The sequence below is a fragment of the Agelaius tricolor genome, unplaced genomic scaffold (genome assembly GCF_023055355.1).
Source record: "Agelaius tricolor isolate 1412-34295 unplaced genomic scaffold, bAgeTri1.0.p SCAF_2, whole genome shotgun sequence".
Classification (NCBI taxonomy): domain Eukaryota; kingdom Metazoa; phylum Chordata; class Aves; order Passeriformes; family Icteridae; genus Agelaius; species Agelaius tricolor.
In genome coordinates, this window is record NW_027269262.1 from 10,870,244 (window position 1) to 10,892,762 (window position 22,519).

At 38.2% G+C, this 22,519-nt stretch overlaps 1 protein-coding gene across 3 annotated transcripts in view; it reads right to left on the reverse strand.

The window, feature by feature from the left end:
- The window catches only part of CDYL (chromodomain Y like), a 105,631-nt gene that overhangs the window by 7,267 nt on the left and 75,845 nt on the right, over nt 1–22,519 (reverse strand). For all 3 annotated transcript variants that reach the window (XR_011683345.1, XM_071452707.1, XM_071452694.1), the window contains 3 exons: nt 4,219–4,475; nt 3,444–3,616; nt 277–487 (listed from right to left, as the gene is read on the reverse strand). Coding sequence is in view for 2 of the 3 variants with exons in the window: in XM_071452694.1 (XP_071308795.1) it covers nt 277–487; nt 3,444–3,616; nt 4,219–4,475 (641 nt within the window). In the remaining variant the exon portion in view is untranslated. The remainder of the gene's footprint in view (nt 1–276; nt 488–3,443; nt 3,617–4,218; nt 4,476–22,519) is intronic.

Consider the following 22,519-nt stretch of genomic DNA (forward strand, 5'->3'; position numbering starts at 1 on the left):
TGTGTCTGGGTACACAGGACATGATCCTTCTGACACCATCAGGGTCAAAGGGGGGATTAAATCCCGTGCCTGCTTTCTGTTTTGTGCATGCAGGTGAAGAGTAAATTGTAAGAGCATGGAGCAGAAAAGCTATAAAGGGTGGCTTCTCATGAAAGGTTTTCATGAGAGAAAGAAAAAAATTAAGAAAAAGGAAGGCAAAAAGTCTTGAAATCACACTGGATAAATTATCCCAACTGAATTGTGAAGCTGTCAGCCCCTACCCTGCAAGCTACTTACAGAAGCCAGGCCCATAATCCGAGGGAATGTAAGGGATGAACATCCATCTGGACTTTGTCCAAAAGTAGTGTATGGTGTCTGAAACCAGGCCTTCTCGTTGGCCCAGACCACGTCACACAGAGGCAATATAGATGCTCCAAGTCCAATGGCTGGGCCATTTACTGCTACAATGATAGGCTTCTTAAACTGAATAAAAGTATTCACAAAATTCCTGAAGAGAAACAGAAACATGCGCTCACTACATATATTGAGAGTGTAAAATAAAACAGCCCTTGAAAACTGCATAATAATTCATCTTCACAGTAACATCACTTTCAAACCCAACCTGATAACCTTCCACAATGAGGTGGTTATTTGGTAGATGAGGGGAGAGAGGTGGATATTGTCTATGCAGACCTCAAAGTGAGGATTTCAGCACTGTCTCACATAAGAGTTTCAGAGTCACGCTGTTGATGTATGAGCTGGATGAGCAGACAGTGAGGTGGACTGGAAAATGTGGGAATGGCTGGCCCAGAGGGTGGTGACTCATGGCACAGGCCAGTGATTTAATTGTTGCACCCCATGGGGTCAGTGATGGGTGCAGCACTGTTCAACAGCTTTGCTGATGATTTGGTTGATGGGGAAGAGCTTATCCTGAGTGAGTTTGCTCAGGATACAAAACCAGGCTGATACACCAGAGGATTGTGCTGCCATCCAGAGGGACCTTGACTGGCTGGAGAAATGAGCTGACAGGAACCTCCTAAAGCTAAACAAGGGAAGGGCAAAGCATTGTGCCCAGGGAGGAACACCCCCAGGCATCAATGTATGCTGGAAGACAAGCTGGAAAGCAGCTTGGCAGAAATTGAGCTAGGGTTCCCAGTGGATATCAAGTTGAACTTGAGCCAGCAGTGTGCCAGTGCTATCCTGCACTGCTTTAGGAGGAATGTTGTGTGGAGTGTGCAGGAGTTGATCCTGCCCCCCTACTCAGCTCCAGTGTTATTATGGTCTCCTCAGTGAAAGGGAGACTCCAAGCTGATCTAGCAAAGGGGCATCAAGGTGACCCAGGGGCTCAGTGAGCTGGGCATGCTCAGGCTGGAGAAGAGAAGGCTCAGGGGATGTCATCAAAGTGTAAAAAAGTATCTTAAAGGGGATGCAAAGACAGACCCAGGCTCTTTTCAGTGGTGCCCATTGAGGCAGTGGGCACAAACTGAAACATGGGAGGTTCCCTCTGAACAGCAGGAAACACTTTCTTACTATGAGGGTGATCAAAAAGGCAGCCAACAAGGTCATGGACTCACAGTCTTGGGAGATTTAAAAAAGAACCGCAGGAAATGGTCCTGGCCAACCTGCTCTAGGTGACCTTGTTTGAACAGGTTGAACAAGATGACCTGCAAATGTCCCTTCCAACCTCAACCATTTTCTGGTTCTGTAAAAGCCTACCATCGCTCCCAGCCCAACCCATCATAGTAGTTGGGCAGGTGCAGCTTTAACACCCCTCTACAAGCATCAGCTGATACAGCACTTTGGTATACATATCCATGTGTCCCACAGCTCCCAGATAAGGCTGCAGCCTTTCCACACCTCTGGGTGGCACAGCCCTGCTTGGTCCTCACTGCATTTATGTATGGCATCAGCGTAAGGTATTTACCTGTGTTTTTAAGTGACAGTAATAAGGTAAAAATGAAGATGGCCAAAGCATTATTGGTCTTCCTTGAGGAGCTCTTAACAAATAAATCTGCTTTTTAAAACGATGAACATTAATAGTAGAGCTCTATTACCCCATATCACACATCTGTAAACGTCCCCATCTCCCTTCTTTTAGTCAGTAATAATGCTCTGGGTACTAGACTATTAGGTGGCATATGCATATTCTCATCCTCATTGACAACAAAAAATGACAATTCATTCCAGTACCCACAAAATATGGATGCTTCTCTGTTCTCAAACAGTAATGCCTCCAAAAGCTTCTTAGAAAAAAACAGTCACATGTGTATGAATACATACACATGTAATTTTAAAGTTTGCTCCCTATCTGTTACAAATTTTTGGATTTCTGCATAACAGAACAATTTCACTATATTCCATTTAACACTAAAGGTTATCACACTCCTCCTTAACTCATTCTAGTGAACTGAAATAGCTAAATGCAAAAAACACAAATCTAAACCTAGAACCATCTCATGCATCATACAAACATCCCATCCAGACACTTAAGATAATTTTAATCATGTCTGAATATCCCAGAGAGGACCATTTCTAGAATGTACATGAAAAATGCCTTATTTGAAAGGGAGGGTACATGTTCCTAAGTCTTTTAAGTCATCTTCCTCATTTTATTAACAATGAACATTAAGTGACAAAATTGGTTTCTGGAAGGGCCCAAATGAAAATAGTGATAGAAGCTCAGTGCTAAGAGCTTCTGGCCATACCTGAAGTCACTGCATAAGCAATTTTTACATGAAATGACTTAAGAATTCCCTTTGATTAAAATAACTATAATCATCTTCATGAGCCAACTGTGCTTCCAATGAAACAGGCTTTACATGTCCATGGCCTTTTTTTTAGAAACATGACCATTGATAACAATAACGGAAGAAGGGCTCTGAAAGAATATAGATACTGTGGAAGAATGCAAGAGACCATGATGTCAAAACCAGTGCTCAAATGTACTTGTTTGTATTGTTAAAATGTGTCTCCAAGATCCATACTTTTTTCCATATATTTTCTTCTACTTAGTAATAGTTCAGATCAATTTGTTTAAATACTAGGTTTGGTACCTGGCACTGGGATGATGATCACCACTATTAATCTATTCCTCTAACATATCCATCATTCCACTTCTCTGAATGTACTATATCAATTTACTCATTCAATAAATGTCTTGAATTTTGGTGTATTAAATTTGTTTTCTGGAAACCCTAAGGCTATTGAAGTATTTTAATATTGGTTTTAACTGGAGGAGTATTGCAATACCCCCAGTTTTCACAGTTAAAATTTAAAATTAAAAATGCATGAAATGACAACCCAAATAGAAAAGGACAAGAAGCATAAAGAAGTGCTGCGCTCTATAATGTAACAGGTGAATGCCTGAGATATTTTTGAATAAGAGGCTTCTGAAATAAAGATAGAACAAGCTAGGCCATATGATGAACAATACCCATCAGATGACTGAAGATAGCCATACATACCTAATAGCTTCTGCCATCTTAGTGCTTTCCTTTTTTCTATCATCCGTTAAACGTCGTATAAAATAAATAAAATCAAGACCACAGCAGAAAATGCTACCAACTGCACTGAACAGCACAAGTTTACTGTCATCTGCAGCTGCTGTGTTCAGTGCACTTTGGACTTCCTTCATTACCTGGAAAATAAAAATTTCATAAGAATCATTTTAATCCATCATTACAAAGGAGCATGTTGTTCTCTTCCCTTCCTCCCCCTATGAGACCCTTCAACATCTTTAATTTTTCCTTAGGATCCACTCAACCATCTTATTAGAAAAGTTAACTTCCTTCATTATCCAAAAAAAGGAAGTTAATGTATTAGAAGCTTTGCATTTCAAAAATGTAATTAGACAAAGATAATTAAATCATTAAGGAAAGATCTATTAGGTGTTACCTGTAACTAAAGCACTCATTCAGCATTTCTGTAATTTGGACAGCAGATGGCATATGCAACCAGTACAGAAAAAAAAAAGAACCTTAATTGAGGCTAAAGGTTTTTTCAAGTTGCACTTTGTAAATCACTGCACATCTCATAAAAGACAGTACACATCAACATGGTCAGGTAACAGAATTTTTAAATGCAAGTGAGTTACACATAGAGTCAACTGTACATATAACATCTTGCAAGTAAGAACCTGTATCGTGTTCTGTGTACATTTGTGCCTGAATAACAAGCAGAAAAAAGGCAAGGACTTCAAATTCCCATCCCCTCCCCTCCCAAAATCAGAATTGTTCTGACCTCTGGATTTAATGAATTATTTTCTGACGATTTTGTTGATAGCAAAATGTGTGTGAATCCATCTTGTTTCCTGACAACAATGTCTCTGTACCGGTACGCGCTCTCCGTTTGTCTCACGCTGAAACGTAGCCTTTTATCAAAGGGCTGATCTCTCCTGTCATCAATAAACCTTCGCTTGCTGACTGTCACTCCTGTTACAGATGTCTGGATGTTGGTTGTACCATTGGCTGCTAATGCTTCCATAAAGGTGGGTGTACCTGGACAGAGTTTAAACAAGTACAATTACATTTGAGTAGCTCACACATCTCAAAACCCCTATTAGCATGAAAACATGCTCATATTAAGACCACACAGTAAATATGAAACTCAGTCTCCTAGAAATTATTGAAAGAGACACTGTGAACAGAGCAAAATTGAAATGACAAAGGGATTCAAGAAATTAATTTTACCATTTTGAGAATATACAATTAGAATAAGTCAAACAGACCAATTTACATACACTTATTTTTGGAAGGGGAGAAATGTGTACTTACCTAATACCAATGCACTTCAGTAGGTTAATGGTCTGCTTTCTCCCTTTCCAACATGTTAAAGTCATTTAACAGCATCAAAATTGTTAAGAGAAAGCAAAAGCCTTTTGTTTCAATCAGAAGTTATTATAAAGAAAAAGACACTTAGAATAAACCAAATAAAGAATGTGATTGACAAGATCATAAAAAGCAGAATAGTTTTAAAAGAAAAATGGAAATGAAGAAATGCAGACTATACTTCTTTGAGAGGAGCACAAGACCCATGAAGTGATGGATATTTTAATGGATTCACAGACAATGAGATCTTTCTCATGTTAAACATTTTTTGCTACTGGAATTGGCAAATAGACAATTAAGTTTTGCTGGTCTTGTTCCAAATCCCTTACACAGAGGGAGTTTGAAGGCATGCAAGTAAACAGGCCATTCCTCATGTCACAGAAGGGACAGGTTTTTCTGCAGTGACCATTAGAAACAAAATACCAAATAATTACCATTCATTAGAGAAAATAAGAGAACATTGGATCTATAATGCCTCTGTATGTTTGGGTCTCCATGCAAAATATCCCCCAAATTTGTCATACTAAAGTAATAGAGTGTGCATAGGACAGGGGGGTTAAAATATTGGGAAAGTGTGTTAGAGTCCAAAACAGTAAAGTTTTGAAAGACTTTTCCTGAGAACTGAGCTCTGAGACTAAAATCTTCTGGAAAGCCACTGCCCTTATCTCACTAACAGGTACTTCAGAACATCATGCATATGATGTCTTAAGAAGTAGAGTTAAACTGTGTAGAAGTAAATTATTAATTAAATGTTATTGTAATTTGTCATTATCTTTCTGAATAAGTTATATTTTTAAATTAAATTATTTCAAATTTTGTTTTAACTACAACATCCTTCAAACACTTGTGCATCCAATGAAGACATTAAAGAGGCTCACTTAAGGAACTGGAATGTCCAATATCTTGATATTTCCACTGTATTCAAGTGCTGCTTACCTTGACTCGTATTAAGTATGAGCAAGATAATAAGAGACTAAATTTAATTAAAAACTAGAACATTATACATTTTCCTACTTATATTGCAGAAATTGTCTCTAGATATAAATGAAGTTTTTATATAAAATATTTTAAAAAATATTTCATTATAAATACATTATGATTAATTAGGCAAGTTGTCTGTTTAAGGATATATACAATAATAAGATTTTATTCTATTTTTTAAGGTCTTTCTTGTTGTATTAGTGATTTACTCCTCTTACCATCTCACTTTTTGTGAAGAAGTTAAAGACAATTCAGAATTTTTTAGTTGTTTAAAGTGAAGAGTAAGAAACTGGATTCAGTTTGAGATCAGTTTCAGAGAGAGATGAAGAAAATAAAATTGAAGATTAGTATTTTGTATTGACAAAAAAATTTCACATTTGTTCCGAAATTTTCCATGGCTTATAAAATTCCTTTTGATTTCATTTCAGCAGAATAAATAAATACTTAGTGCATACTAAATATGAATTTGATGAGAAAGGCTTTCAACTTTTTTTGAAACCATACTATGGCAATTACATTCCTTTAAAATAATTCTCTTGAAAGGGAATTTGCAGGAACACCAATGTTGCCCCATATTTCATTAGGAACACAAGACGAAATGGTATCACTGGCTTGTTTTCCATAGGAAATGTAAATTAAAACAACTGAAATCACTTCTGATTTTTAAACCCTGATCAAAGTTTAAGTCTTTTGTCCTAGCCATAGTGAAAACCATGGAGAATTGGGAGAGCGGACAGACTAGACTAAGCCAAAACAAGAAGTCAGTAAACTTGTGCAAGACCTTTGAGCCTGTATTTTCTCACGACTCATTCTTCCAAAGATGTACTCAAATACCAGAAAATTACTTTTGAGATGCAAGAGACAATGATTATATACTTTGAGAGACAAAACTTCTGGCAAGAAAGATCAAGATGTAAACACCACAGGCCAATTTTCATGCTTATTGAACTGGCAAGAGACCTCCTGATTTTTTATATAAACCCTGTCTACACTTATCAATAGTTGGAGTTTCAAACCACAAGCAAGGGACAGCTGCAATTCTGGAAGAGGAAGAAGTCTCCTCTTTCCAAACATGTAAACACACTTCCAGGATACTTGGACTGGAATAAGAATATCTGTCAGCTTTAGAAACTATAATTCTGCACAAGGAGACTCGCCAGCCAGTACATATCAGAATATGGCACAGAAAGGCTTAACACATGTTTGTTAATGCTTGTCATTACTGATGGAAGTTTGGGACCCTCCATACCTGACAGCACAGGGGGCTCTTTCTCTTGGTGTTTGGTCCTTGGAAGCAAAGGGACAACTTAGAGAACATAAAGCAGTATTTCATTTTTTAAGTACATAGGCAAAGGTGGTTTTACTGCTCAGTCTTGAACACACGGTACACCAAACAGGGATGAAAATAAAAAAGTTCAACTGAGAATTAATTGTATTGCCAGAGATTTTCTTACATGAAAACTTTACATTAAGGTGACTTATCTTCAGGATAATTACAGCTGTATTTTAGTATTTTAAAACAGAGTTTTGTAACAAACCAAAAGCAGTTCTGCATTTTAAGACATTAATAGAGATAGCATAACAAAGATAAAACCCTATGGCCCTCTCCTTTCAAAGTGAGCTTCCCAAAATAAGTAAGGACTTGGAAAAAAAGGCAGTTTACCCTGGATATTGTCAACTAATGAAGAACTGTTTGTTTAAAGTGTAAACAAACAGCTTATAGTTCTATAAAAACCTTTCCATCTGCAGATTGTTAACAATGTGATCTCAGAGATGAAGACAGTCGTACTACTGGACAAAGCCAAAGCTTCACTATACAGATGCAAAAGGAAGTTAAGGAATACTTTGTTCTGCAGCTGTTGACCAAAACCTGGTAACAGACAGCAATTTCAGACAACTGCCCTTGGAGGGAAAAAAACTAAAGCTATGAGCAACAGATAAGAAAGGAACTAGTCTTATCCAAAGGAAGACAGACACAAAATACCAGTTTTGGGAAAGGGGCAGAACAAAGGTGTTTTTGTTAAAAACACAAGTTACGCTCACTTCACAACAAAGCAAAATTAAAATCCCAAGCACCTCTCTAAGATATTCATGCCTCACTACTACTGAGAAGTTCAGTTTAGCTTACATATCAAACCTTGAATACAAATACTCCCCTCCCTGCAACAATACTGGGGATACATCCAAAGAGATGGTCTAAAACCAGCAGAACTTCTTTTGCACACTTCCTTTTGGGTACATATGTGTTGGTTCTCTTAATTCAAGGTTTGACTGACAGAGTATGCTGTCTCTGAAAGCTTAGCACAGATGCCTAAGGAACAAGCACAAGAACATGAGAGGTGTGAACAATACTGTCTGAGGATTTTCTTTAACTCCAGCCACCAGAAACTCAGCAATTACTAAATTTGCATGCCCAGAATCATAGGCTGCACCAAACCCCATGTATTTAAATTCATCTTCTCCATGGGATTGTCCAATTTATTTTTGAAGCCACTATGGGTTTGTCTTCCAAAGTATCTCTTGGTAGCAAGTTCTGGAACATACATGCTAAGTTTCTTCATTCCTTTCATCAGAGCCCTTCTCCAGATTGACTAGCCCCAGTCTTATTTCCCTTTTCTTCTTCCAGAAGCCAGTCCAAGCCTGCCAGTCTTCTCCATGCTTCTTCCTCTTCTATTAACTCTTGGAACAGGGCCCAAAATGGGACACAATATTCAATATGGGGTTTGTTTTTTTTTTATAAACTACCACCAAACAGATGGTTGCAGAAAACTATCCAAAACAAACCCAATGCCATTTCCCTGAGCAGCAACACATAGCCAGGAACCAGGGAACCAGACACTGTTTTATGTTTTGCTATAGGCACAGTTTGGTATGTAAGCCTGTTTTGTCCCCTCCTCAATGCCTGGCATTCATCTGCACTGAAAGTCAGCTCTCATTTTACTCATGAGAAGTATTTACTCAGTATTTTCAGAGAAGCCTGATGTGTTCACAAGGAGCTTTTGGAACTCCTATGTCTTTCCTGTACCCTGCTGGCACCACTTATGTCCTTTCCTACACTAAGTGATGAAGGGGTTAATGAGAAGCATCCCACTTGAATAAGCAAATGAACAAACACCACCAGCAGCAATGTCTTAAAGTGTTAACTGCAGAAATAAAACTGCAACTATAACTAATTACGGCTCAAGTACCAGACAGGGAACAATATGATCTGGAAAACTGATTAGTAAAAACAACTTGAATTTTCAATGAAAAAAGAAATTAAAATCTGGTGCTAGAAGTAAGTTACATTTTTTTCCTTAAATTCTTTATGTACTTTTACTTCTTCATTGTACCCTGTATGTATAATTCACAAGAGTTCAAAATTAGTTGTCCAGTGCAGGTCACCTCATATTTAATTTTTTGCATACAAACAGAGGTGTTTTGTTACATGTTCATATGTATTAGCAATCTCTAACTGTAAACACTGTTAAGCTTTTCCAGTCTTAACTCTGTACTACATCAAATATTTCACAGGAGACAGGAATTCCAGACAGCAATACCACAATGCAAACATAATACTGAAGAGCTTCCAGTATTTTTTCCACTTCTTCAGTGATTACACAGAAAACATCTTAGAATTGTAGTGTATTAGCACAGACTAGAGAAACTAAAAATGAGGATTCTAAACCTCCTATGTATGCGCTTATTTTTTGTCTGAGTATGCATATTAATAGCATTTACATTTTTGAATCAAACAAAAGTTCCACTTTGAAATGTCACAATAAGTATTTGCAAGAAAAAGAAGTCTCAATTTATTATACATTTCACCTAAAATGCTGATTTGCTCTGTGTTTCTGAAAGAGCATTCAAAATGTTCTGGTCACTTATGTAAGAAAGATGCAACTTCAGTTAATTCCTTCCAGAACACGGTGTTCCCTTGATACAGAGCCCAAACCAACCAGCAATAAGTTGTGCACACCCCAGCATCAGAACAGGCATCCCCAAAGATGCCCTGGAGGAGAGGGGGTGGGAAAAGGACAATATTCCTTCAAATCATAGGCTCATAATGACTGCAATACCGTGCTGCTGATACCCTCATCAAAACCCTTACTGTGGGGAGGGAGTGTTTGTGCCCTGCAACACGAAGTGAACCACTTCTGATTCTGTTTCAAGGAAATAGGTACAAAGGCAACCAGTAGATGTTCTTCAGCCATCTTCTGTTGTTTTTGCAAATATGCCATTTCAGTATAAGGACTACAGGTTTTAAGAACAGATTAACTGTTTTGATTATGATAGAACTTGGTGGAACAACAGCAACAGGAAACTACAACTCAGCAGCAAGCAGTCATGCAGTGGCTGGCATGCTTGATTGTTAATGTCTACCTTCAACTCCTAAAAAGTTCTTTTCTCCTGCTGTTTAGTTACAACTCTTTTCCATATATTTTGTATAGGTATTAATTGTAAATGTAACTTGGAAACACTGCTCCTATTAAACCTGTATTTCTTACAGGACACTGCCGTTGTGGACAAAATTAATATGAGAAGAGAATAACACACATGTGGCCCAGTAATATTTCTCTACTCAACTTTTGAAGTTCTTCTGTCTTAGACTAGCTTTTAATCCTGGTTGCCATGTCACATTTAGAGTAATATTGTCTACAACAGCCTTTTCCCCCCCTTGTGTAGATATTTTTCTGTGTTTCTTAGATTACTCAGAGCATCAAATATATTTATATTTTATTTTAATATTGTTAGGAATAGGGCAGCATTACTGGTCATATTGGACTTTAGTAGGTTATAGACTATAAATTATTTTTGCTTTTGGATGTCTTTCCTTTTCAGAACATAAGCATCCATGTGAAGATAAACTCGTAATGCCAACCAAAAATGCAACTAATCAGAACATAAAATTCTATTACTGGAAGTGGGCAACCAATACAAGAGAAAATGGTATTTCTTCACCCTTGAGTTAAATAGGTTTACATTAGCCTGACTGCTTTATAAGTGGAAATAATAATTTTAAAAAATTACATATGGTAAAAGATGGAAATAACAAAATACTAGACCTAAGATTTGCTAACACCATGCTCACAAAAGCAACAAGGATAACATTAATAATAGATAAATTGGCAACATATCTTTTATGGAGTATGCTTAAGTTTTACTGTCTTTGAAGAGGAACTGTGCATTTTTATGCATAATGTATCAAGTAAACTTTCCAGTCTCACAGTGGAAAGAAAATGTTCCACTCCTAACAACTCCAAAATGTTTTCCAAATACATCTCCATTCTTATTATTTCACCAAAATTAGAAAAACAAACACTCCTCAGGTAGTAAAATCTTTTTCTCCTTTATCATGGATCAAGATAAATTAGAACTGTTCTCCATTCCCCTCCCACTGCATTTTTAGTCTGTTTTTGGAGTGATTTGTCTTCCACTGAATCTATAGTCAAGATGCTATTGACAAACAGAAAACAGTACATGACTGTTCTCACCATTTTAGATGGCTGTAAGGAAAAAATATAGATAAAAATTCCTAAGTGCCTCCAGTATTACTCCAGTCAAGAAATCCCAGCCATATTTCACAGTAGCATGCACTAAAGTATTTGATGTGGGAAGCAAAGAGTTAGTTTCATTTCTTTTTTTCATGAGTAAGTCAAATCAGAAAAACCTTTCCCAGGTTACAGACTCCTTTTTGAGATATTTTAATACTGGGAACATTTCACAAGGGAAAACTCTCCTATCTTGGTATTTTTGGAGCTGTGGGTTATGATACCACAGCATTCATTCAAAATGCTCTAAAATTTGAGAGTTAAGCAAGGACATCTCTTGGGGCTCATCTACAGAGGGAAGCTATTGCAAAATAGGCTAAGGTTTAAACTTGAAGTATACCCAGCTATTTCATACTAACTCCTAAGGTGAAGACATTCTATATTAAGAGCACTTCACTGCAATTTAATCCAGTCCCCTGAGTGATGTGAAAACGGCTCTCTTTTTGTAGGATATCAGTGTCCCAAGGTAAGGTTTCTCTAAAACAGATACTGGCAAAAGACATCCCAGTAGTTTCACTTACAGACACAAACATATACATGCCATAGTACACATTATATAATGCTTGTAAGGACATTAAAACATTCTAAAACACCTTAGCTAGATTATGAATGAAATTTAAATAGATGGCTATAATACTTTACTGTCAGAACACTTACATTAACCTTCTTTTTGAAAACTAATGTGAATGCTAATTGACAGGTTCATTCTTATCACATAGACCAGGCTTTCAACACCAGACTTTGCAAGAGCTCCACTCACAACTCCACTCATTTGGCACTTCAATGCAGAAAAGTAGTACATAGGGAAGGCTCAGGACTTCAACAGGTTCAAGACACTGATGTGCATGTGTTAAACTTTCCAGGGAACCCCAAGATCAGAGTGCTGGAGTGAGCATCCCTGCTGGAAAAAGGCACCTCTATTTTTATGTATCTACCTCAAAAAAGTACATGCATTTTTTCAGCCATTATCTGATGTCTGCTATTCATAGAAGCTGTCTCGACCTCCTGTGGGATATTCAAAAAGAGGCTCATTAAGAGGTGGCAAATGAACCTGAAGCCATCTTCCAGTACACCAAGGGCACACAGCTGTGTGCCCTAACACCACCAGCTACACTTTATACTTGAGAAACCTGCAATACATAATGTATACACAGGCAGACTGTTCTGCAGCAGCACCCTCTTATCAGAAATTACTGACCTTGGAAGAAATAACTGGCTGGGGTGGGAAGAGGAAGGGCAAAAGAGGAGTCTCTGACTTTTCTAAGAGGTTCCCAAAACCCTCAAGTGAAAAACTAAACATTGCAGTGCTTGGGTATTTAGTCCTGACCCTTGCACTTATGCAAGAGAGATGCCAGCTCCTTGACCCCTTCTGCTGCCTGAAGGGGTGTAGTGCAAAAATCAAGAGCTGGGCATTGGCACCAGTGGGAGAAAATAAGGTGAAAAGAAGATTACAGGTCTTGGGAAAGTGTAAACACAGGGACCTCTGAGCAATAGGAGATGAAAAGTATCATAAAGTATCCATGCAACATGTGCTGGATAGTCAGATGCCCTGAACTGAAAAATTAATTCAGAACAGTATCACATTTACCTTGCCGAATCTGCCCTTTTATACTGTTGCAGAGGATACCATCTACTGGCAACACCTGAAAGGAAGCATGATGGAAAGGAGTAACAACCTGTGCTTTCAAACTGAATCTAGTCTCTCCTGTCTTCTAGCTATACTAGCTAGGATCAGCACATATATGAGGACCCACCTCAACTGGAGAACTTGTGAAGCATATCCAATAAGATCCTAATAGTAATAATCATCATCAAAAAAATACTCCACCAAAATAATAAAATAAAAACACCCACAGAAAGTCCTTAAGTCAACAGTAGAAGACTACCAAGAGTAAGACTCAGATCAGATGCTTTGCATGAAGAAAAACATTACATGTTTGCTCAATTAGGTTTTTTCCTGTATCACTGCAAGAAATCACTAGAAAGCCCAGGAGGCATTTGTCTTCACATCATTTTGCCCTGACCACAGCACAAGTAGTGCAGCTCTCCACACCTGGGATTTGCAGAGACAGCAAAGATCTTGAATGTGGTGCACAGTGTAAGAAGGACACAGATCTGCTGGAACCAATCTAGAGGCACTGGAACAGGCTGCCCAGAGAATTTGTGGATGTTCTGCCCCTGAAAGTGTTCAAGGCCAGGCTGGATAGGGCTTGGAACAATGGGGTCTAATGGAAGGTGCCTCTGCCCCGGCAGAGGGGTGGGAACTGGATTATCTCTAAGGTCCCTTCCACCCCAAACCATTCTATGATGATGGCCACAAGTCTTGGGAAAACGTCCATCATAAGTTTTCACTGCATTTTGCAACAAAGTGGCAGATAAATAACCCTCCCCCCCCAAAAAATGCCCATGATACATCACAGGAAAATAACCACAGCTGCAAGCAGTGAGCAGAGAAGGCATCTCAGCCAGCAGCTGGAAGGGCTGGCGGCAGTGAGCTCTATGGGTTCTATTTGGGGGCATGCTCTTCATACTGCTGAGGAAAGCAATAGGCATCTGTAGAAGACCTTAGGCTTTCTACTGCATTGGCTGTTGTCATATTTATGAACAAATTATCAAAGGAAAAATCTCACTGACAAAAAACCTGAACTGATAAGTCCATAAACCACTAATTAAGTAGTTAACTGGCTGCCATACACAGAAAATGGTTCAGAGTTGCCAAAGTGGCTTCCCTCAGGCTACAAAACAAGGAATATAGAAGCCAGGATTATTAGCTACAGGTGGTCCCTATCCCCAAAAGCTATTTTTTCCTCTAAGAATCTGCTTTTATGAAATACTGGATTTTTTTCTTTACAGAAATTATTAGTATCTAGATTAAAATACAAGTACCAACAAAGATACTATTGCTATACAAAGAGATAGCTAAAGAAGCAACAGAACTAACACGGTGATAGTTAAGTGGGACATACTATTTCAGCAGCACCAATGTATAAATATGAAACTACAGCCTCTGAACTATTACAAAGACTAATACTAGGAGGCTGACATTTTGAAGGGGCAGGAAAAAAATATTAAGAAGTTAGGAAGTTACATCTGTGGCAGAGAAAACAACCAACCAAGAGAAAAACATGTGGTTTAAAGCAAATTTCCAAACAAGTTTCATAAAAGACAAACCAGTTAAGGTCTGTCTCAGAGAGCAGGATACAGCAACTACCATCAACCCTACCAAAACCAAGGGAGCTTTAGCTGGGTACCATAACGATTGTTGCTACACAAAAACCATGATCAACGTGTATCATGCCTGATATTTTAAATCAAAGTGTGCAGTGAGAGAGAATTTTACAGTTTGTGCAGCTAGCAATAGGAAAGTAAGGTTTATTTGATTATTTAGTGATGTGGGCAGGAGCACATCGTTCCATGGGAGTCATACTGATATGTTCACAGTTCAAGAGCAAATTCACAGATTTTTAAATATATAAACATTGCAAATTCATGGAAGGACTTAGATCCACAACCTGTTAATTTTAAAAAGTAGGAAAAAGGAAAAAAAGAAATTTCCATTTGAAGTTTGGGGTAGCAAGTTGTTACAACTCCCACTGCTGCAATTCCAAAGTCCATTACTGAAGCCTCGTGTTCAGCAGGAAGTTCATAAAGCTGTGCTCAGACTGATATTTACTAAGAGGTGGTTCATGGGTGACAGGGTCTGAACATTTTTAGGTACAGTAGATGCTTACAATGCTAAATCTTGCCTTAGGGAACAATCTATTAAGAACACACAGAGAAACCAAAAATATCAAGGGGATTCACTACACAAAAGACAGAAGAATTCTGTTGAGTAAATCAAAGATTGTGGACACAAAAATAATGGGACTAGCACATAAGCAGCCACAATGGTGAGCTCAATTTCAACTTGGAAACCATTTAAACACGTCACAGATAAGACAGAATGATAGATGAATCACATGACTGGTTGTTTCCGGAAACCTGCCCAGGACCCACCTGTTCATGTCAGATTCCAACCACTAAACAAACAGAACGGAATTGAAATTTAATTTCTACTGAGATGAATGCTGTGCAATTTTAGATAGCTGTGTTATGTAAAAAGATATTGCATTAAATACTTTTCAGACAAATAATAATATAGCCCAGACATAAGGAGAGAGTGTAAAAATGAAACTAAATTTATACAGTAATTGAATTATTTTCTTCAGGAGTGAGATGTAGCTTCAATTAATGCCACATGGTTAAACAGGTCAATAGAAACTAAGGGGAAAGAGAGAATATGCTATACTTACAAGAAAATAGGAAGTAAAGAACACTGGGAAGAATACAGGGAGACGGCAAATCAGATAAAGAACACGTATTAGAAATGCAAAGTAAAATTCAGAAGTTCTCATAGTTACAGATGCTAAACACAAATAATTTTTCCAGTGATAAAGAAAAAAAGGGAGAGGAGAATTAGACCAAAATCAAAAGTGAAATGTAGTGTTAGCTACAAAGTCAATTAAAATACTAGTGGTGAAACCAGCAAGCCATAAGAAATCAGAAAAATATTTATAATGGGCATGAATATATTGTACATACAACAAATGACAGACTAAAAGGATTGACCATAGCAAGACTGCTGACTGACAGTAAAAAAAGAGAAACAGACAAATGTGATAGTTTATATGGAAAATGTATCATAAGTGAAATACCTCCAAGATTTGCTTGCTTAAAGACTAGCAAATTTGGTAGATACCTTGGTTAATAAAATTTGTAGTGATGTAGTTTCAGATATATGTAGAAGAAACACTTTTTTAAAAAAGCAGCCTTAAACCTCTTCAGTTTATTTCTGTTTATAAACAAGACAGCTCTCAAAGTCAAGTTTCAAAAGTGTCCTTCCAGTTAAAACCTACGGGCGATCCAAAGCAACACTCAGGAGAGCCATACTGGGTATCAGAAAAATTTCATCTTTTTACAAGATGAAATTTGTTGTATATTCATATTTGTTGTATATTCATTACTTGGAATATATTTTACCAATATTTTGCAGTTTCATACCATACAAATTTTGAATCAGAAGCTTCCCTATAATATATACTTACATATGAATGTCAGGATTTAAAAATAATAACCTCACCACAGCAGCAACCTAATTTTGCTCAGCATTGAAACTGTATACATAGAATTATTCTCATTTCTGCCAAGTGGAAAATATGCTTAAAACTAAAAATTTTCTATCTAGCAAAAATTACTTTTGCTTCCTAAAAATCCTAAAATGAGACACTCAAAAGTGGAAACTTGTAGCACCAAAGATTTCAGGGTTATTAGAGAAGGATGTTCTGTGGACATTCTCTGTCACTGGCAGTTTGATATACAGAGTTATAAGAAACTCTGCATCTCCATTTGATCTCAGAGTATGTCTCCACATCACTAATGTGTTGCCTAAGATTAACAGTTGACTGGAACAAGAGTTATTGCTTACAGTTTTCCATTTAGTTTTTATCTATACTTCAACATATTTGTGTTTTGCAATCATAAACACCTTGTCTTTTCGTAGTTATGATACCTGATGACTTTTCCATGCCAGCTACATCACAAAAGATATCACACCATTAGATATTTCCCCCTATAGTTCAGTTAAAATGCTATGAATCTCAAAGACTTTTAAGCTGTTCTTTTGAATCATCACAATTAAGAAAAATGTTGCAGTAGGATCATCCTTTTCATTCATTTTTAAATTAAATTATAAACTTACTGAAATTTCTAGAAGAATCAATGAGGGTCTTGTTTTTCAAAGAAGGATTACTCCCCTCCTGAGCCCACCGCTCACCCCACAAAATCAGGTAAGAGACTACAAGCAAGAAGCAGCATGATCACATCTTTGCTCATATCAGACCAACACTGCAGCGTAACCAAGTTCATTCCTGATACAAGGAGGAAGTCTGCTGCATGTATATCCTCAGGCTTGATTGCTCTTGTTGCAAACTGGCATTCTGTTTAGCTGGAAAATTCAGGAAGATCACTCCTTCCATAAGCCTCAGCATACTCCTGTGACATGGGCAAGCAGCACATACTGAATTACTTTGAGGTACTTAAGTATCAATCTAGTTTACATAACATCAAAATTAAGATTTGTTTCTTTTCACTGCTCTACTTCCTTGTCTAGCCTGCCACATCAGAAACAAGTCACTCATAGCAGGTATTTCTGCCTGACCCAGAAACAATGCAGCTGGGTTCCTTAACACCATCCCTACATCCACCAATGCATCTGCTGAACCATTCCAGTGTTCAACCAAATTCCAGCTTGAAACTATCACCTCTACTTTTAACTCCTTTGTTTTTCCCTCTCGAGTCTCAAGTAAGACCAACGGGAACCCTAAACCAAATTTACAAAAACATTAAATACTGCTAATACTGTAAATAAATTTACAAAAACAACTACTGCTAAGTACGTGGGCAAAAGTATTAATGTTTTCCTTCTCTAGGCTCATTATTTGGACAGAAACATCAACTTCTAAGTGTCAAGAAATGAGTAATAAACTGACATAAAGAAATGAAGACTTGCCAGAACCCCAACAAAAACTGACAAAAATAATGTAACAGCAGGAACAAGCCAAACTTCTTTGTGGGGTGCATGGGGTAAACTTTCAGCCTGATCAATTCCCATGTGTAGCCAGCGGCCAGGAACTCATCTGGAAGAGGAAGGGGGAAAGAGGACAGGATGACAGAGTAGTGAAAAGCACCATGTCTAAAGGTAACATCAACACATTCTTCTCCAGTCTAATGACTAGCAAATACCAATTAGCATTCTAAAATCCACTTCCTGCTGTGAATCTATCTTCTAATATTTCAGTTCCATGGCTACAAATACACTGCAATTTGGAACTACTTTTTCAAACACAACATAACTTGTATTTTAGACAACATCTGTGGACTAGTTTATTTTCACTGTAGAAAACTGCCTGCGATGTAAACTCCCTAAACTCTCCCCAAAAAAATAATACGAAAATCTGTTGCAGGCATCTGCAAGAGAACTACAGTAATTTCACTGCTGCCATCAATGTGCAGTTCATCAATGCTTAGCTAGAGAAAAAAAGAACCTGCAAACAGGATGTCCTGCTGAGACACAAAGTACAGTGGGAGGTGGGAAGTAAAGCCATGCATCTGCTGATGCTGTCACAGTCTGCAGTGGGATGAAGCATGAACAGGGACAGTCAGAGAAGTGTGACTATTCATCACCTCCTCTTCACAAACAGGGTCCAGGCAGCAAGAGTTTTGACTACAATAAATGCTAGAGTAGACTACAAGGGAGAGGAAAAAGGACTAAAGTTCAAGCTGAGGTTTCACAAATCTGTCTAACATATGCTCCAGTAAGCCCCCAGAAAACATTGTTAGAGAGCACCCTGACATCTCTGAGAATTATGTTAGTGCAATATGTACTCAAAAAGCCGATTTGGGATTATTTAGTCGCCAACTTTTGTCAGTCTTCTGAAGGACAGAGAAAACAGTGCAAAAGATACAGACTCTAAAGCTGATAGGAAAGGTTTTATTCCTAAACGAATGGCTATTGTAAATAGTAGATTTCACTGCAAAACACCTTCCTTTCACATGCCATAACATGTTGCCCATGCAGATGTGGTACATAGGGACATGGCTTAATGGTGGATTTGGCTGTGCTGGGTTAAGATGAACTTAAGGCCCTTTCCAACCTAAATGGTTCTACGATTACCAGCCCATCAAACAATTTTGTTTCCAGAGAGAGACTCACACTGTTCCACCTTGGGTGGTTCTCTCACAACTGCTTCTCCTCAAGATAACTCTTTCATTGTGCATACTGGCCAGGAAGAAAACCTTTCTTTTAGGATGGTTAAGGCTTAAAGTTCAAAATTTCCCCATCTTTTTCATCTAGCTTATATATGTTCTTTGTCAAAGATGAAAACCCAGTATGATGACCATGAAGTAGGAATTAGTCAAATGCTGAAGTGGGCAAATACTGGGTTTTGGCTCAGAGGGTAAACCAGAAAGACAACAAACCTAAACACGTGATTCTTTTGTTTTGAGATTTACTTCTTTTATGTATCAGTTTTCAAACTGTTCTGAAGTAAAAATACTGCTTCAAAAACAGTATTCAAAACAGGGTCAGATGTTTATTTAATAAATTGCAGTAATTTGTAAATAGGATTCTATGGTTGCTTGTTAAAAGCTTTACTTCTCCTGCAATTTCTATTGTTAAAAGGAATGTTACCTGTATCCATTTACGGATAATATAATTTTAGCATTTATTACTGGAGTTACTGTAGTAGTTTTAATCCATAGTCTTCATGTTACTTGTAGCAAATATAAACATGAAACAATAAAATTTGCAAACACTAATACAGCAGCTGAGGAAGGTTAAAATTGAAGCATTAGGAACCCAGGAAAGGAAATATGCTACATTTAAAATTGATTGTAGCTTTAGTCCCACACGTGCTTAGCTAAAAAATAGAAATTATTTAATTGTAAATATGTTTTCTTTATGTTGTAAAGTAAAATCAGTGGCTTGAATTCAGGTCTGTGCTGTTTCTAGATCACCCTTTGAAAAGTTCTGTCAGTGATTTTGCTCTGCTTTGGTAACTTAAACTACATGTCAGTTGTCACAAAGCAAATGGAAACAATAACTTATAACAATTATTTTTCTTCAAAAAACACCCCCTCTACAGGATTATAGGTAGGATTACACTAGAAAAGCCAAAGCATTTATCCCACACAGGCTCTCTAGTAAGCTACCACTACAGAGTGACTGCCCTGTACAGTCATACCACACAACAAAGCAAATAACCAGGACTCGTAAGCAAAGAAAGTGAAGTACAGTCCATTTAAAATAATGTATATCCACTGCTGTGTGTTGCATTCCACCTTATTATATGCCAAAGAGGCACCTTACAATTTCCTGATACAACCAAGCACTTCAACAAGTAAACTCAAATCAAACACTGAAAACCAAAATTCCCCCTATTTTGTACTTCTCACAGACAAAAAACCATTCAACAGAAACCCAAGCATCTCCAGAGCCATGCACATTATTTTCAATGAAAAATTTGCTCATAAAACTCTTTTCCACTACATCCTTGACCAGCTAGAGTTATCAACACTGCTGATGTCCTGAGGGCATCTACAAAAACAGATGGCATTCCAACTCCATCACATTGTCTAAACCACCTTCTGTTCCACCAGATGACCCTCAGAGAAAATGTACCTCCATTTTGCAGTTCCTTGCTTTTATTCCTGCACACTGACACAACAGCTATTAACTGGCACATTCTGTAACCCCAGAGCTACAGGTGTTTCTCAGTGTCCCTGATGGATTCCTCTGCATGTGAAAACAGTTTGATTGAATCAACAACTGCATCTGCTGAGCAGTCTGGGAGGAAGGAGGACGGATTAGATGACAAAGGTCTTTTCCAACCCTATTTTCTGTGATCACACTGTGTAACACTTCTGCCTTTCTTTCCCCACTACCTAAAGGCAGTTGCCTTTCAACAAGCTGGACCCATGGTATCAAGGTGCAGATTAGCAAACTGTGGACAGTGACAATTGGATTCTCAGCTAACTGCTGCTTTCAGTTGAGATGAGGAGAGCTCTGCCAGTGTCCTTGAATCAACCCTGAAGGGAAAGAATCCTCTTCTGTGGAGAGGCTTGAATATTTGTCCGAGAAGCCACAACCACAGCTCCAATATATGTATCTGTACCTCTGCCATAAAGCTTCGGGTCTCATGCTATGCAAAGTCTTTGTAAAAATGTTCCTATGGATTACAGTCTCCACTCTGAAATGATAATTTCTACAATGATGTCAACGCTGTAAAAATTACTCTTGGTTTACACATTATTTGCAAAGTACTTCCAAATCAGAAGACTGGATCTTTGACTGGGTATAAAAAATGATAGCCTTCTAACAGTTTAAAAATAATGATGAGAAAGACAGCCTGGGGTAAGAGGAAACTTCCAGATGATCAGATTAAAAATGACAATTCCATTTTTCTTCAAGGGTAAGGAACAAGAACAGCCATTCATCAAGGGAAACTGCTAATCTCCTTAGTTTCAGCACAACCAAAATACTGTCTAAATTAAATATGGGTGATGTTATTGGATAAACTTTCTGCAATACCTTTTGGACTGCCTAAGGGAGTTTATGGCTAACTCTAGGAATCATTCTCTGAGATGACCTTCTGCAATGCTTGGTGTTAAACTAGAATTTGGCAGGGTTACAGAGAGAAAAGTAAAGCCAGTCTGATTCCCCTAATATATTGGCATTTAAGTTTGGACCATGATAAAATGACTTTTCCCGACACTTGGGGAGTCCGGACTATCTGATAAAACAATAGCAAGAGTAGACATATACAGTTCAAGAGTGCCATGCTTCCCTGGCTTACTGCATTTATGAAGGTGGGATGACAACAGTTAATTTCTGAGGGTATTTTTTCCTAGTTTTTTTGACTTATAGTGGTTCTGCTGCCTGCTTTGTCCAGCATTGCCCAGTGTTACTAGCTACTCACGAATGCTGGAAGTTAACTGATAAACAAAGCCTATGGGGGAGGGAAGGGGGAAATTAGTTTTCCGTGAGTCTCAGCCAAAGCAGAGCCAGTTCTCTCTTGAGGGGCCTTCAGGTTCCTCCTTTTTTTCCTGCACTAAATCAAGGAATACTTTGTCAGGGAAACATTCTCACAAGCCACAGGAGTGTTCAGTAGCTGAACAAGAGTTGCGGGAGGGTGTTCCAGGCTGGAGGTGCTTCTGTCCCTCTGCCAGCTCACAGCTGCTGGCCAGGCTGGCAGGCAGGAGGTGATGGGCTCCCAGCAGGACAGGCATGGAAAGGACACAGCAAGGGCACAGAGACACCCCTGTACAGCGAAGCACGGGTTCACATTAGAGAAAGATAAAAAATCCTGATGAAACTAATCAAGGAGGAAGGAGGTGGATGGGAGAGGAGCTGAAGCAGAAAGAGCACTCTGCCAGCAGAGGCAGCCACAGCTGGCTGCAATTTGGTTAGCAGCCCCTTCCCCACCTGGTCTGCCCAGAGAGAGCCTCAGCTGCCTCAGGTCCAGCCACCCCATAGCAAAAGGAGCTGCTTACAAAACTCTGTCACTTCAAAGCCAAATAAAATACACCCACCAATCAAACAAAACCAGTATGTTTTTAAGGACATCTATTTCTATGCTGAGGAGATCTGTTTGCTGAAAAGGAGAC